At 28.6% G+C, this 15215-nt stretch overlaps 8 protein-coding genes across 10 annotated transcripts; 5 read left to right on the top strand and 3 right to left on the bottom strand.

Moving 5' to 3' along the window:
- Positions 1-22: 22 nt before the first annotated feature.
- Positions 23-583, top strand: OCT59_021406 (mitochondrial 37S ribosomal protein uS19m). Its single transcript, XM_025322076.2, has 3 exons — positions 23-76; positions 150-173; positions 256-583. Exons 1-3 carry the CDS (start codon positions 34-36, stop codon positions 465-467), a joined length of 279 nt encoding a protein of 92 aa, XP_025167209.1. The 5' UTR covers positions 23-33; the 3' UTR covers positions 468-583.
- OCT59_021405 (uncharacterized protein) lies at positions 547-1735 on the bottom strand (the record flags this gene model as incomplete). Its single annotated transcript, XM_025323335.2, has 4 exons — positions 547-992; positions 1071-1215; positions 1348-1636; positions 1708-1735. The coding sequence occupies 4 exons, from the start codon at positions 1733-1735 to the stop codon at positions 591-593; spliced, it is 864 nt and encodes a 287-aa protein (XP_025167210.2). The 3' UTR covers positions 547-590.
- Positions 1736-1888: 153 nt separating this feature from the next.
- OCT59_021404 (uncharacterized protein) lies at positions 1889-3600 on the top strand (the record flags this gene model as incomplete). 2 transcript variants are annotated; one of them, XM_066149851.1, is made up of 6 exons in its annotated part: positions 1889-1946; positions 2017-2051; positions 2120-2554; positions 2640-2827; positions 2905-3059; positions 3137-3600. In XM_066149851.1, the coding sequence occupies 6 exons, from the start codon at positions 1889-1891 to the stop codon at positions 3310-3312; spliced, it is 1047 nt and encodes a 348-aa protein (XP_065990716.1). In that variant the 3' UTR covers positions 3313-3600. The 2 variants fall into 2 exon arrangements, with proteins under 2 accessions (XP_065990716.1, XP_065990717.1); XM_066149852.1 differs by having other exon boundaries at positions 1946-2051; positions 3137-3294; positions 3376-3600.
- Positions 3601-3643: 43 nt separating this feature from the next.
- On the top strand, positions 3644-5167 carry OCT59_021403 (uncharacterized protein). Its single transcript, XM_025322078.2, has 5 exons — positions 3644-3991; positions 4062-4448; positions 4511-4597; positions 4662-4871; positions 4943-5167. The coding sequence occupies exons 1-5, from the start codon at positions 3755-3757 to the stop codon at positions 5138-5140; spliced, it is 1119 nt and encodes a 372-aa protein (XP_025167212.1). The 5' UTR covers positions 3644-3754; the 3' UTR covers positions 5141-5167.
- A 398-nt stretch (positions 5168-5565) lies between these two features.
- OCT59_021402 (uncharacterized protein) lies at positions 5566-7650 on the top strand. The gene has a single exon (XM_025311909.2). It carries the CDS (start codon positions 5593-5595, stop codon positions 6865-6867), a length of 1275 nt encoding a protein of 424 aa, XP_025167213.1. The 5' UTR covers positions 5566-5592; the 3' UTR covers positions 6868-7650.
- A 60-nt stretch (positions 7651-7710) lies between these two features.
- OCT59_021401 (uncharacterized protein) lies at positions 7711-8665 on the bottom strand. Of its 2 annotated transcripts, XM_025322079.2 has the most exons (4): positions 8514-8664; positions 8363-8447; positions 8170-8300; positions 7711-8069 (listed from the first exon to the last, which is right to left on the bottom strand). In XM_025322079.2, the coding sequence occupies exons 1-4, from the start codon at positions 8655-8657 to the stop codon at positions 7914-7916; spliced, it is 516 nt and encodes a 171-aa protein (XP_025167214.1). In that variant the 5' UTR covers positions 8658-8664; the 3' UTR covers positions 7711-7913. The 2 variants fall into 2 exon arrangements, with proteins under 2 accessions (XP_025167214.1, XP_065990715.1); XM_066149850.1 differs by having other exon boundaries at positions 7711-8300; positions 8514-8665.
- Positions 8666-8949: 284 nt separating this feature from the next.
- Positions 8950-12689, top strand: OCT59_021400 (uncharacterized protein; the record flags this gene model as incomplete). The annotated part of the gene is made up of 14 exons (XM_066149849.1): positions 8950-8985; positions 9062-9190; positions 9254-9395; positions 9474-9569; positions 9676-9824; positions 9910-10084; positions 10168-10287; positions 10357-10782; positions 10876-11005; positions 11090-11265; positions 11336-11643; positions 11730-11930; positions 12001-12093; positions 12159-12689. The coding sequence occupies 14 exons, from the start codon at positions 8950-8952 to the stop codon at positions 12297-12299; spliced, it is 2322 nt and encodes a 773-aa protein (XP_065990714.1). The 3' UTR covers positions 12300-12689.
- Positions 12432-14131, bottom strand: OCT59_021399 (uncharacterized protein). The gene is made up of 3 exons (XM_025330869.2): positions 13922-14131; positions 13063-13839; positions 12432-12973 (listed from the first exon to the last, which is right to left on the bottom strand). Exons 1-3 carry the CDS (start codon positions 14010-14012, stop codon positions 12858-12860), a joined length of 984 nt encoding a protein of 327 aa, XP_025167216.1. The 5' UTR covers positions 14013-14131; the 3' UTR covers positions 12432-12857.
- Between the last annotated feature and the right edge of the window lie 1084 nt (positions 14132-15215).

Genomic DNA, 15215 nt, shown 5'->3' with positions numbered 1-15215 from the left:
TTAACACTATTATTTACCGACATTTTTATTACAATGCAACCTACTCTTAGTTTGTTAAGTCGTTCGGTTTGGAAAGGTAGCCATCATTTTTTTTTAAAAAAAAATTAAATTATATAATTATACTATAATTAACTTTTCTTTCAAAATAGGTCCTTTTTTTGTAAAATTTCCTGGTAATAATCGGATATAATTTTTTTTAGTCCTTATTATTTTTACCTATTTTACGTGATAAAAAATGTTATTTAAATCTTTCAGGGTTACGTCAGGCTCAGGCAAATAACGTTCCGATAAAAACCCAAGCAAGATCATGTACAATCTTACCAGCATTTGTTGGATTAAAGTTTTTGGTACATAATGGTAAAGATTACATACCTGTTACAATTACGGAAGAGATGGTTGGTCATAAATTAGGAGAATTTTCCCCTACTAGAAAGAAATTTACTTTTAGAAAGACTAAAAATAAATAAATAAATATAAAACTATCCGTGACTTTCAAAGAGGAAAATATTGTTTCACACATTGTTTTTTACAAAAAAATAAAAAAATTCAATTCATCTGTAATTAATTCATTACAGCTAACGTTAAAACATTTATTCATCATATTTAATATAACCTTGACGATGTCTTGTAGTAAAATGTTTTTTACCTTTATCATTTCTATAGGAAGATTGAATAAATTCATAAAAATATTTATAATACCATAATAGATCATCATATTTCCCGTTGTAACTATTTTCATTATCAGTAATAGATTCATAAGTTACGTAATATTCTTTTAAAAAGTAATATAAAGCTTCTATAGTAGCTAAATAATTTTCACTCTTATTTTGATATCTCCAAAAAAGTGTTTTTTGTGGGTTTATAGTAACTTTTCTTATATTTTTTAATTCTTCTGTAAATTTTGTTAAACTTGACGCTTGTTGCCATGTACCATCTACTACTAATAATTTATCGAACGAATCTCTCGGTATTTCGTTTAAAGTTTTTGAATCCTACAATTAAAATATATGTGTATAGATGTATATAATGTATTTAAAATTGTTTAAAGAAACAAATTAAATTTAACTTACCGGACCAGGAAAGAGTAATAATAATCTATCTGGATTTTCATATTTTGGAATTTCTAAACTAGAATATATCGAAACATCATTTGGAGCTATAATCTTCGCATGCGCTACTGTTGATTTACCTTCCAATTCTTTGATATGTTTAATTCTAAAACATATGCAATATATATTGTGTATATATATAATATATATATATCGGAAAAAAAAAATGTATTTTAATAAAACCAATTCTTAAAAGAAAACAAAAAAATTTTACATAAAATTTTAAATGAAATCCCACACATCAATTTTAATAGGTAATTCAAGATAAGGAACATCACTTCTTTGACATCCGACAACTTGATAACACCAATAACAAAAATATTTCATTGAACGAGTACATTTAGGACAAAAACTTCTTGTATTCAACGTATCAAGTATTGCTGTTGAAGATATTTTGAAACTGTCAAACGGGGAATGTTGAAGTTTGGAATCTTCCTCCGGTGATGTTCGTTTTGAGTTTTGTTGGTGCTTATCGAGTGATAATGTACCGAAAAGTAAATCCATAGGCTCTTCGCCTAGTTTGATAACTTTAGGAAAAAGGGTGTTAATTATAATTTTACATTGTTATATGAAGATAAGTTTGATTAATAAAGTAAACCTTCTTGTCGTTCTAATTCGCTTGTCATAATGAAATTTTGATTTTAGTTTACGATAAACATGATCAAAGATTTATAAGTTGTGCAACATTAATCAGACATTTAAAAATTCGCACAATTTAGTCGTCATTTAAATTAAACCATTAGAATTTCAAGCTTTTTTCAGAATTCCCAAAAGTATTAATGTCAACTACTGCCTCACCACAAAAGAAACGAAGGTTATCAAATCCTTCGATAGAAGGTTAATAATATGCTTGAGAATTATGTTTTTTATTTAAAAATTTTCTTTAGAACTAACAATCTATATATAGATCGCAAAGTTGTTATAAATGAACCAACAAAAAAAGTATGAACTTTTATTATCTCTATATTATTATTATTTGTTATGTTTATTTAATGTTTGTTTATGTTCAGACCAAACAGGACAACTTAAATAACGGAGGAGTTTCAATTAGCAACAACGCAGTTACTACCAATACAGAAACAACAGAGACACCTTCAGTTTTATCAAATTTACCAACCAGTAGTAACACTCGTGCTAATGTTAACACTTCAGTTAATAACTCACCAAAACCTGTAGGGCAGAATAATAATAGCAATATGTCAGTTAGTACTTCAGGGATTAACAATAATAATAAAGAAAAAGAAAAAGAATCAATATCTGCTTCTACAACAAGTCCAACATCCCCTGTTAAAGGAAAAGGCAGTATGAACCAACAAATACATCAGAGAACTTCTTCGACTTCTTCAACACATACACAACAACTTAATGTGCCCTTATCTCAATTACCTCCACATGAATTGTTAATTCGCTGTACAAAGAAAGAAGAAGAAATTCAAACTTTGCTGGTAAATCTTATAAAAATTTCGGTAGTTTTATTTATTTATTTTTTTAATTAAAATATAAATACTAATTTTAAAATTGTTTATGTAGGGAGAACTTCAAACTCTTTCTCAAACTCTTACTCCTGAATTTTCATATGATCTATCACTCCGTAAAAAATTTCTTGATCCTGCTACTAATATTTTATTTCGAACCATGAAAAAAGAATTGGAAGATAAGGATAAATTTATTGAAAGTTTACAAAGAGAATTAGAGGGTGTTGGCTTTACTCCAAATAGGTATGTATATTAATTAATTTATATTAATCGTATGAAAAATCACTTTTTACAAATTAATATATTATTATGAATTATAGTATTACGGGTAAAAAACTCGTTGCAAAATTACTTGCATTACAAAATGAAAATGAGGAGCTAGGAAGACAGCTTCGACAAGGTCGTGTCGAACAATATGAAATAGAAATAGCTTTACAAAGAAAAGTTATTGACGAACTTAAACAAGGACTTGAGGGTATTTTATCAGATAGATTATAAATTATGATTAATGACCTTTAGTTTGACTTACAAAACAAATTTTGATGTATGTAGAATCGGATAATCAACTTATATCCTTAGATGCAGAAATGGAAAGATTACAAAATCTTTTATTTCAAATGAGAGCAAAAGTTAAAAGCTATGAAGAAAAATATGGTCCTTTAGAACCCGATAATAAAGATGATGCAGCGGAAACTTCAACTATTAAAGAGGTAAGTGAAGTAAATTAATTGATAAGAAAATCTTAACTTTGCAAAAGTATTTTATTTTATTTTTTTTTTTAAAAAAAAAAGAGAAGGAAAAAAAAATTGAGGATTACAAGATCAATACAATTAATATGTATTAGAAATACTATTTAATTCATTTGATTTTTTAGAAAAAATTAGAAACGTAAATGTTTCTATATCCAGATCGGTGAATTTCGAGTGAATTAAACGATTTATTTATACAATGCCTGTCATAAGATAATCTGCTACTATAAATAAAATTATAATCATCATGTGATCATCCGAACTCTATACTGTAGTATATTTTTTTGCAAAAAATTTTTTATGCAGTTTCAATACAATTGATGTTTTTTCAAATACCGTTGATTTGCTACTATTTTTAAACGGCATACACTTTATCGTTTTTAAAAAAAAATATTCTTATCTGCCTAGTTTCGCTTTAAAAATGTCTACTTCATGTAATGGTGAAATTGATGAAGAAAAAAATAATGACGAAGCTGCTTTTAAAACCGCCACAGCATCGGTTCTTCTCCGTTCAACTCCAGTACCAGAAAATTCTGTAACAGTAAAAGGACCCGATTTTAACCAACAATTAACTTTACATGAATTACTGGAAAATTATTCTCGAATTGGGTTTCAAGCTTTTAGTGTCGGGAAGGCTATTGAACTTATAAATAAAATGGTAATTTAATAATTTTAATTTTTTTGGTTATTTGCTATTATTTTAAACTCTTTATTTCACATTATTATAGCGTAGATGGAGATTATCAGATGAACCAATATTACCGGATGAGACAGAAGAATATAAAGATCCATTAATAAGATCTACAACAAAATGTAAAATTTTTTTAGGATATACGTCAAATCTAGTTTCATCTGGATTACGAGAAATAATTAGATTTTTAGTACAACATTCATTGGTTGATGTTATAGTAACAACAGCTGGTGGTATAGAAGAAGATTTCATTAAATGTTTAGGTCCAACTTATTTAGCAGATTTTGAATTAAATGGATCAGAATTAAGAAAAAACGGTATGAATAGGATTGGTAATTTAATTGTACCCAATGATAATTATTGTAAATTCGAAGATTGGGTTATACCTATATTAGATAAATTATTAGAAGAACAAATAAGTAAGGTTAGTTAAAAAATGATGATTTTATCAAATATACAATTAATTTAATTTTTATGTATGTTAAGGGAATAATATGGTCACCATCAAAAGTCATTAATAGATTAGGTAAAGAGATAAATAATCCTGAATCAATATATTATTGGGCATACAAGGTATTAAGTATTTATTTTACAATTTTTATAGAGCCAAACTAATCATTATTTTATTAATACAAAGAATAATATTCCAGTATATTGTCCAGCTCTTACAGATGGTTCATTGGGTGATATGATTTATTTTCATACTTTTAAGAATCCGGGATTAGTTATTGATATAGTATCCGATATAAAATCGATAAATCAACAAGCTGTATTTGCAAAGAAAACTGGAGTAATTATTTTAGGCGGAGGCATAGTTAAACATCATATATGTAATGCTAATCTTATGGTAATTATTTTGATTCTAATAATTGATTTATTTATGATGATCATTCATTAAATCTTTTTTTTTTCTAATAGAGAAATGGAGCTGATTATGCAGTTTATATAAATACTGGTCAAGAATTTGATGGAAGTGATTCAGGCGCTAGACCCGATGAAGCTGTTAGTTGGGGCAAAATTAGAATGAATGCTGAACATATTAAAGTATATGCTGATGCTACAATTGTATTTCCACTTATTGTTGCCGAAACTTTTGCTAAAGATATTCATAAATAAAAAAGAAATAATAAACCTTTTTTTTAATAAATTGTACTACCGGCATTTATATAAGCTTTCATTTTCGTCTTTTTAGACCGATGGGGAATATTAAAAAAAATATATACAGTATATTTAAATACTACCGAATCTACGGAATTATCCTTTTGTTAAAAACCATTAAATAGAATTGTGTGAATTATTTTATAAATTATGAGAGTTTATAGATTTATAATTTATATAGTTCAATACCATGATAAAAATTTAGCAACAAAAGACCAACCGTAGATCAGCCGCATTAAAAATCACGTGATATTTTTGAACAATCATGGGTTTTGATCTTACAGGGGGGGTGTACGATCTTAACGTGACCGAGTTTAGGAACATGAAAAGATCATCAAACCAAGGCATATGTACATGACTGTACTCAGGTATGTGACTGAGTAAGGTATTACCCGCATCTTTCTCTGGAAATGAATGAGATAGAAAAGCAGGAGAAAGAATTTTACAGTAAATTGCAGGTTGCTGGAAGTATTAAATTTGTCGTTGGCGAAGAAAGTGACGAGTTTATTGGTCTGACGAAGCCGAAGCTGACGAAGAATGAGAAATTTTCTCGTGATTTAGCAACAATACTGGCAAGGAAAAAAGAAGCGGTGGCAGTAAATTTGACAACTTACCCAGATTACTGTATAATTTATATTTCTAAAAACAGTAATTGGCTTCAAGTAGATTTTAAATATATCAATAAAATCCAGGAATGCCTGATAAAAATATCAAAATATGAACCCATGAAATGGGAAGAAGCAATTAAAAAGTCTGATACAAAGACTTTATCTGCCAGCGTAATTGCGTACTGTTCTGAGAAGTTCGAATCCAGACTTGATAAACTTAAAAGAGACATTAGAGATGGTAAAAATGATCAATATATTAAATCTTTTATAGAATATGCTTCAAATTCAGTTGACATTAATCATGATAAAGCGAATAAACTCATCATATCAAGGGTTTGTTGCTGTTATTATAAAAAAGTTTCTAAAGATGTTACAATTCCGAAAAAATTTCTAAAGCATCTCAAAAAGGTAGGATCATATATGAGGTCTTTGATCGATATCACGAGTTGCGCATGTAATAAAAAATACAAAGTCCTGTTTTCCAATATGAAACTGCATATATTGAAGCCCATTGTTACTCATCAACCCATATTTTCATGGAAAAACATCATCCAAAGGTTTATTCCTGATCCCATGGAGTATGAAAATTTCAAGAATGCATGTTTGGGTAATAAAATCAAAGCGAGCAGATTAGAAAAAATATATGATGATGTAAAAAATCTGGAACTTGAAAGCATTAAACAAGGCATATATTTACACGCCGAAATGAACATATTGAACGAAATAATGAATCAGAAAAAGAAAGCTAGGGTGTATATAGCAGTATCCAAGAAATGTTGTTACTTGTGTGAATTGTATATCAAATTTGCACAAAAACAAGGATATAATATCGTCATCTCTGGAACGCACAAAAAGATATATAATCTATGGAAACTTCCAACAGATGTTGCCTTCAAAAGTAATTTCCTGTCATATGTACTAAAAGAACTAGATAAAATCATACAAGAAGAAATAGATAGTAGCTCCAGTTTATTGGCGGAATCTGGTAGCGATGAAAGTAGCGCTGATAAAATTAAGGTTGATGATGAAGAACATAATGCTAATCTTGACGCTGAACTTAAAGGTGTTTACATATAAGAGTAGAAATCAAAGTGAACTCTCTTTTTTTATAATTTAATGATACCAATTAAATTAATTAATTATAGTAGCGAGTTCAAAGGGGGGATACAATAGAAAAATTTAACGCGGGAAAAACCGTGACATTTTGTGTCGAAATTTTTTATTATTGATGTAGCACATAAAAATAAATGTTGTAGATCTGTTGGCAAACCTATCCACATGACGAAGTCCACAGTTACTATTGTGATACCATTTTGATAAGCCTCCCAACAGAGGGAATCACTCTAGCACTTTGTTAATAGCGAATTTTTGCTTCCCTTCTGGATCATCAAGTAAAATAGAGATCAGTCTGGATTTGTTAGATTTTACTTACCTGAGATGTCACCTTTTCATCTAATATTGCTTTCGAGTCAGATGATTAAGTAGATACACTTTCACATGGCCTTCGTTTCGTCTAGAATTGCAGTTAAATAATAAGTTAATGACTGATAATAGATAACCATACTACCTTATAGCTGGAATAATTTAAAGAGAAGTTTATATTTAAATTGTAATATTTTTTATTAAGTATACGATAGTGGAACAAAGAAACTGAAAAGTTTTATGAATTTGATATACTATTACAGTAATTTAAAGATACTTCAGTTGTTTAAAATATCCTTGTCAATTACAGTATATATTCATAATAGAAAATACTAAAAGACTTCCTTCAAATGTAAATATACTTTACAATGTTAAAGAATGTGACATTCAAGATGATTGAAATATAATTACTGAATAAGATTTTATACAATTTTCGTCAATATTTAAACTATAAATATAAATTTCATGTTATTAGATTCATAAATTAAATGGTATATATAAACTATATTGAAATTCAATTACCAGATTTCTAGTAATTTGTGATTTTTTATTTTATATATTTTATATAAAAATTAAGTGTATAAAAAAATCTGAGTTGTATATATATTTTAGGAGTTCTGTAAAAATATACTGAAGTTATTAATTTAATTTGTTACTTACTTAAGGAGCAGTTCTGGAAACCATTGTTGAGCTAGAATTTATTAAATTGGTAATTGTACCATCATTTCTTTTACTCTTTGCAGAATAATTTCATTATTACATTCAATAGAAGAAATGACATAAGGTGGTGATATATGTGCTCTATCTAAAATATGTACAACAGGGTCATCATTTGTGTAGGTTATTTGAATTCGATTCTAAATGAAATTAATTGTCAAATTGGCAGGTGGTTTGATAATTAAATGCTGTGTATGTTAATTTTCTTTTACAGTAATTAATATTAATTTTGATAATTACCGATTCAAATAATAAAATCAAATCTTTTTTTCTTTGTTGCATTTTTTCTGATTCATTTTTAAAATCTTCAATTCTTTGATTAACTACGTTGTCTAATATATGTCTTGATATTCCATTCTCCTCATTATTCACTACAAAATAACATTTGAGATTTTAATATTTTATTCAAATACAATTTTTTTTAATATTATACCTTTAAACTCTGATATAGCATAATTCATGACAACCAAAATTTTATATCGAGATGGTAATTCATTTTTATTAAAATCATTTTCAATCTAATATTTAAAAAAAGAAATTATTTTAAAAAGTTTTCAATTAAAGAAGCACTTAAAGATACTTACTTGTAATAAAAATATTGTTAAAGTCACAGGATCTATATTATATAAATATCCTTTCAGATCTTTTTCATTATTTTTCAGTTTAATTGTGCATAATTTCCCCAAAGATTCTTCAATTTGTCCAAGTGTCAAATTATATGTCGACATATTTGTATGACCAAAGTGAAAAAAGTTTTGTTGTGCTTTGTACGAATAAAGTTAGTACCCTTAAAATTTTTGACCCCGAAATAGTTTTTGTGACGTATCAGTCGATTTTCGCAAAAAGTATTTTCTTTGATCTTGGTACGATTTAAAATAGATCTTTTATTTTGATGCCCTAGTCGTTCTCTTATTTTATCACACGAGTTTTATGCTTTATACTTTTCAAAAATTGCAAAATTCCATTTTCATAACTACTTAATATACAGATCTTTCACGATTACTGGCAGCTATTCGTCTAATGCAAGCTCAGGGCACAATTTCCTTGACTCAGCAGGTATGCCGTTATTATTTTTAGTGTCAAAAGCGCATAAAATCTGATATTGTACAATTTTGTCGTTATATTAAACAAGCTTTCTGCGCTACTCTCCGAGGCTTCATTGTTTCTACACTCAGTTAAAGTTACACCTTCTTCAGTCTCCGCTTCGTCAAAGAATAAAACTACCGATTCTACGTCAATCCTTACTCGTTCAAAATTGCAGGTATTTCAAGGATTTTCTCTTAATTTTTATGACTACTGGATTAATTATTATAATTTAAATTAGGTGAGCGATCTCCCTGAATGCCTACGACATAAGGATGTCCAACCGATAACGACGGCAGTGCTAGCAGATGCTATTACAATCTTGAAAACGGATTCTTCTTTTCAATCAATTGATATACAAACTTTATTGTCACAATTTTCAGGTTATTTTATTACTATTATATATATATTTAATTTTTGATATTATTCATTTGACTTTTTTCAATATAACTTTTTAACAGGAAGATTGACAGGTTTATCACCACTGTCTGCTTCTAGGTTATTAAGAGCTGGGGGAGTTTTTGGAATATCATCTTCCCGGTCATTTTTTAGAAGAGGTAAGTATGAAATTTAAAGACATAAATTTTCAATTCGAAATAAAATAATTAAATATAATCAATAAGAAATCTTATTGATTTTTTTATGGTTATTATTTATTTACAGATTCTGCTATTCAATATTTGGGAAGTAGTCATAGGTATTTTGGGACGAATTCTGCTGTTAGATATATAAATCAACGACGTTTGCAGCTATTAGAAGCTGAAGCAAATGCGTCACCTAATGATGCATCAAAACAGGCAGAATTTTATAAAGTAGGTGATTATCTAAATATAATATAGGGAATTCAAATTTTATTTTACAATTATTTTATCTGATATTCTTTTATTATTATTTTAGGAATTATTGAAATCAAATAACCACAATATAGTAATTGCTCGGTTTGAGCGTGGGAAATTCGCTCACGATGATGAATGTTTTCAGGCTTATGTTACTGCATTAGTTAGAGCAGGCCAAACTGATAAAATTTTACCGAAAATTATGCAAAAACTGGAGCAGGCTGGAACCGAAGGAGGTAATGCACATATAAATAAGAACTTGTGATTACCACATATTGATTGAATTATTAATAATTAGGTAACCCGATTTTAACAACAGACTTAGTGCAAGGCATTATGAAAAGTCAGGGGAAAAAAGCTACAGTGGAAAATAGTCCAGCAGCTATAGCAGCAAACGCGGGTAATAAAGAAAACCCGATTTATGTCGTAATTGAAGAAGGTAATGATCGGGATTTTTTAAACAATATGTATTTTATTAATTATTAAATTCATTTTTTTGCTTGTTTAGCGCGTGGATATATGTTTTGGCGCGCTTTGCGTTGGGTGGGAATTACATTTACATATGCTTTCTGCATCCTTACCTTCCTAAGTATTGCTATGGAAAATTCTGGTCTTTTAAAGACCGGTGGATCACAATCAGAATATGAGCCATCGTCTCAACAGGTGGTTAAATTTTCTGATGTTCATGGTGTTGATGAAGCAAAAGAGGAATTGGAAGAATTAGTTGAATTCTTGAGGGATCCATCGAAATTTACTGGTTTAGGTGGTAGATTACCTAAAGGTGTATTATTAACTGGTCCTCCAGGTACTGGAAAAACTTTGTTGGCACGTGCAGTTGCCGGTGAAGCAGGTGTACCATTCTTTTTTATGTCAGGTTCAGAATTTGATGAAATGTACGTTGGAGTTGGTGCAAGAAGAGTTCGTGAACTTTTTGGTAAATTATTTGTCTTATTATGTGTACATAGATGTTTAATTTTGATTTGATTATATTTAGCGAATTTATTATCTTCTTAAATTATTATTACAGCTGCTGCAAGACGTAAGGCGCCTAGTATAGTATTTATTGATGAATTAGATGCGATTGGTTCAAAACGTAACCCAAAAGACCAAACATATATGAAACAGACACTCAATCAATTGTTAGTCGATTTGGATGGGTTTGTAGGTTTTTTCATTATCCCGAAGTTTTTTATTACACTATTTATATGTTTATTCATGATAATTTTCCTACTTTATTATAGGTTTTCGCAAACTGAGGGAGTCATTTTTATTGCAGCAACAAATTTTCCGGAACTTTTAGATAAAGCATTAGTTCGTCCCGGTCGATTTGATAGACATGTTGCAGTACCTCTGCCAGATGTTCGGGGTAGAGTGCAAATTTTGTCTCATCATTTAAAAAACGTTCAATTAGCACGTGGTAAGTTTTGTTTATTTTTTTGGAAAAATTATATTATTACAACTCATAATTTTTTAATTATTTCAATTAGATGTGAACATTAGTATAATTGCACGTGGTACACCAGGATTCTCGGGTGCTGATTTGGCTAACCTAGTCAATCAAGCGGCAATACAGGCTTCGAGAGATGGTGCACGTGAAGTAGCGATGAGACATATGGAACACGCTAAAGATAAAATAATTATGGGAGCTGAACGTAGATCTGCCGTAATTACAGACGATAGCAAACGTTTAACTGCATACCACGAAGGTGGACATGCACTTGTAGCACTATATACACCAGGAGCCTTACCATTACATAAGGCTACAATTATGCCACGAGGTAATAGCTTGGGTATGGTAAGTAATAATACAAGAGTTAATTTTTGTATATTCTTTTAAAATTTTTTTTTTTCGATGATATATTTAATTATATTTTTTAATAGACTGTTCAGTTACCCGAGATGGATAAAGATAACTATACTAAGAAAGAATATCTTGCTATGATCGATGTTGCTATGGGTGGTAGAGTTGCAGAAGAGATGATATTTGGTAAAGAAAATGTGACTACTGGTGCACATAATGATATAATGACGGCAACGAATGTTGCTAAACGTATGGTCACATTGTTTGGAATGAGTGATAAAGTAATTATAATATTCTTTATAAGCAATTCAGATTTTAACTATATAGTAATAAATATTGTAAATATTTTAGGTTGGACCAGTGGCTCATCCAGAAGAAGAGTTAGATCAATTAAGTACACAAACTAAATTAGTTATTGAAACTGAAATTAGAACAATAACGGAGGTAAGTAATCTTTACGTTAAAAAATATGTATTCAGTCGGATATTTAATACGGCATTTTTTTTTAGAATGCTCAAATACGTGCAAGTAATATATTAAAAAATCATAAAGAAGAATTACATAGATTAGCAAAAGCACTGATGGATTATGAAACTCTCACACAAGAAGAAATCGAATCAGTTATTAAAGGAAAAAATATTCAACGGTGAAAAGACATCATTATTATATTCTTTTCTTGAACAATTTTTTTTTCTTTTTTTTTTTTAAAAAAAAAGAAGTAAATGAAGTGGTAGTAAAAAAGCAAAGCAATAATTTATAATTCCCTTTCATGACTATATATATAATGATTATACTTCATAAATTTGAAGTCGCAATTTTTCTATTTGTTTTATTATTTCGAAGAAATATTATTGAAAAATAAAAAGAAAACACGAACCAAATAATAATTTTAATTACGGTAGCAACAAAAAAAAAAAGAATAATGAAAGTTATCAAAATTTTTTTTTTTAAAAAAAAATCAGTTTGTTTTTTTCATTACAACTAAATTAATTATTAGAATACAAATTATTGTTGAAATAATAATATAAATTTTATCTAGTACACTATCCAAATACAGGCTTCTTTAGAATATTTTCTAATATTTATTGTTATAAATTTTTAAAATTCAACATAAAGTCCATGATTAAAATTTTCCTCCTTTTCTTTTAAAAAGAAAAGAATAAAAGTTCATCTATTTATTAAACATTATTTTTAAATAATTTAATAATTTAAATCAAAATAAAATTAAATGAAATTATTGATATTAATGTAAAACCGATAGTAGATAATAAAGGAATTATTGAAATTGAAACAGCGCTATTAATAGTACAGGTTGGACAGTTACCTATAAAAAAAACATTTTTAAGTAAGTTAATACATATTTCTTAAAAACTATCATCTCCATTTTTGATATATATATATATTATAACTTACCATTATTATCTTGTGGTTTATATAAACCAAATTCCAAACCCGAAAAAACTTGAAGACCGCCAGGAAAAGCAGGAGCAACAAGTCCCCTTTCGTCACAAATCCATAATTTATATTTAGCCATAGGTAAAGATGTTGCATTATCAGCCGTAACCCAAGTTACTTCTTGTCCCGTTTCATTAAGGGTTTGATTTAGTGCTATCGGATAAAAAGTTTTTGCATCTACTTGTGGTTGTGCATAAGCTGATATTGTTTTTGGTGGATCATCAAACTTTGCAGAATAAGTCCACTTAAATGTAATATTTGATCCTATTTTAAATAGTATATTCTTTGATGACATTTTTGGAGAAACCATATTGACTTGAACTGATGGTGTTAATGGATTAACACTTTTTTTTGGTATTGCTGTATCATTTGTTCCCGTTGTTGTTCCATCTGCAGGAAGTTTTCCTCCCGCCGCAGGAAGTTTTCCTCCTGCCGCTGGTGCTCCTCCCGCTGGAGGATTTCCCCCTGCTGGAGCTTTTCCTCCTGCGTCTGGTGCTCCTCCTGCTGGAGCTTTTCCTCCTGCATCTGGTGCTCCTCCCGCTGGAGCTTTTCCTCCTGCGTCTGGTGCTCCTCCCGCTGGAGCTTTTCCTCCTGCATCTGGTGCTCCTGCTGGTGGATTTCCTCCTTTGCCTCCTGCTGCTGGTGGATTATCCGCTGGTGGATTTCCTCCCGCTGGTGGATTATCTGCTGGTGGATTTCCTCCCGCTGGTGGTGCGTCACCAGGTGCTTGTGGATCTTATATTCAATAATTGATTAATATAATGAATTATAATTGTTTTAGCATAAAAATTTTTTGATAAGTTATGTAAATAAATACCTCTTCTATTTAATTCTGCAGAAACAAAGGATAATAAAAATAAAAGTAAGATGGCGACGAAAAATATCGTCGCTTTTTTTAGTGAACGCATTATTTTAAGTTTAATATTATATATATAATTTAATTGTAGTTTTATGCTAGAAGAAAAAAATGAAAGTTTTTAGTAAGTAATATTTCTTTAAAAGAAAGAGAGAAGATATTGTACAATACCTTTTTGACAAAAAAAAAATAAATAAATAAATATTAAATTAAAAAAAATGTAAAATTTTTTTTAAAAAAAGAAAAAAAGGGATTTCTTGTTATTAATATAGTACAACTTTTTTAGTACTGCACAATTAAATTACGAAGTTTTATTTTTATATAAATATAAATTCCATACAAGGAAGTCGTATAAATAAAGCTGCAATCGAGAGGCAAATTTTTTTAACATACGACACAACATGGCACATCAAATATTAGATATTTTTAGGTATTTAACAGTGTTTGCTTTGAGTATTCTAATATTGGCAATTCGATTTTACTTGATTACATAATATTTTAACTAACTAAATTTTAATGATTTCCCCCCGTTTTTTTTCAAAAATATCAATAAATATATTATGAATTTCAATTATTGTTTGATTTTCATGTTTAATTATAGCTTAAAATATATTTATTTATTTATCTTTTTTTTTTTTTTCTTGGATTTTATTATAAAGGGATAAGATTATAGATTTTATTTTTATAGAAATTCACTAACCAAAAAAAAAAATAAACGATAGATCAGAGGCTGTGTGAATTTTGGGGCTTGTTTTGATTACCGAGAATTTAAAATAAATTAGAACGCCTCGTTTCTGCTCCTTAAATGGTATTAAAGGTAATAAAGATTTATCAGCCGTTTTATATAACACGTGATTCTTAAGGGTAAGTGATCAACAAAATGTTAAAGGAGAAAAAAAAGGGCCTAACAAGAAATGCTCAGCAAGAGTCTAAAAAAAAAAAATGATCACACTTAGAAACTCGAGATTTTTTCTTTATGATTTATTAAAAAGTATAAATATTTATCTGCAACTATATTACATGCATGTTAGCGTTTGATATAAAACCCTTGCGACTTCTATGTCGCACCTCTATTTATAGTATTCATAAATGATCTGCACAAATCTGATTATTGGTTACTTAAAAAAAAAAAAACTCTTTACAGTATCAAAATATGCTCACAACTAAAAATTGTGAACCTTTAATTAATTAGTTTATTTAAAGGAAAAAAATATTTATAAAAAAAATTCAAATCCAAAAATTTCCAATGCTTAAA

This window comes from Rhizophagus irregularis, chromosome 3 (assembly GCF_026210795.1).
Source record: "Rhizophagus irregularis chromosome 3, complete sequence".
NCBI lineage: Eukaryota > Fungi > Glomeromycota > Glomeromycetes > Glomerales > Glomeraceae > Rhizophagus > Rhizophagus irregularis.
The sequence above is the reverse complement of the archived record's forward strand: the minus strand, read 5'-3'. Positions and strand labels throughout refer to the sequence as shown.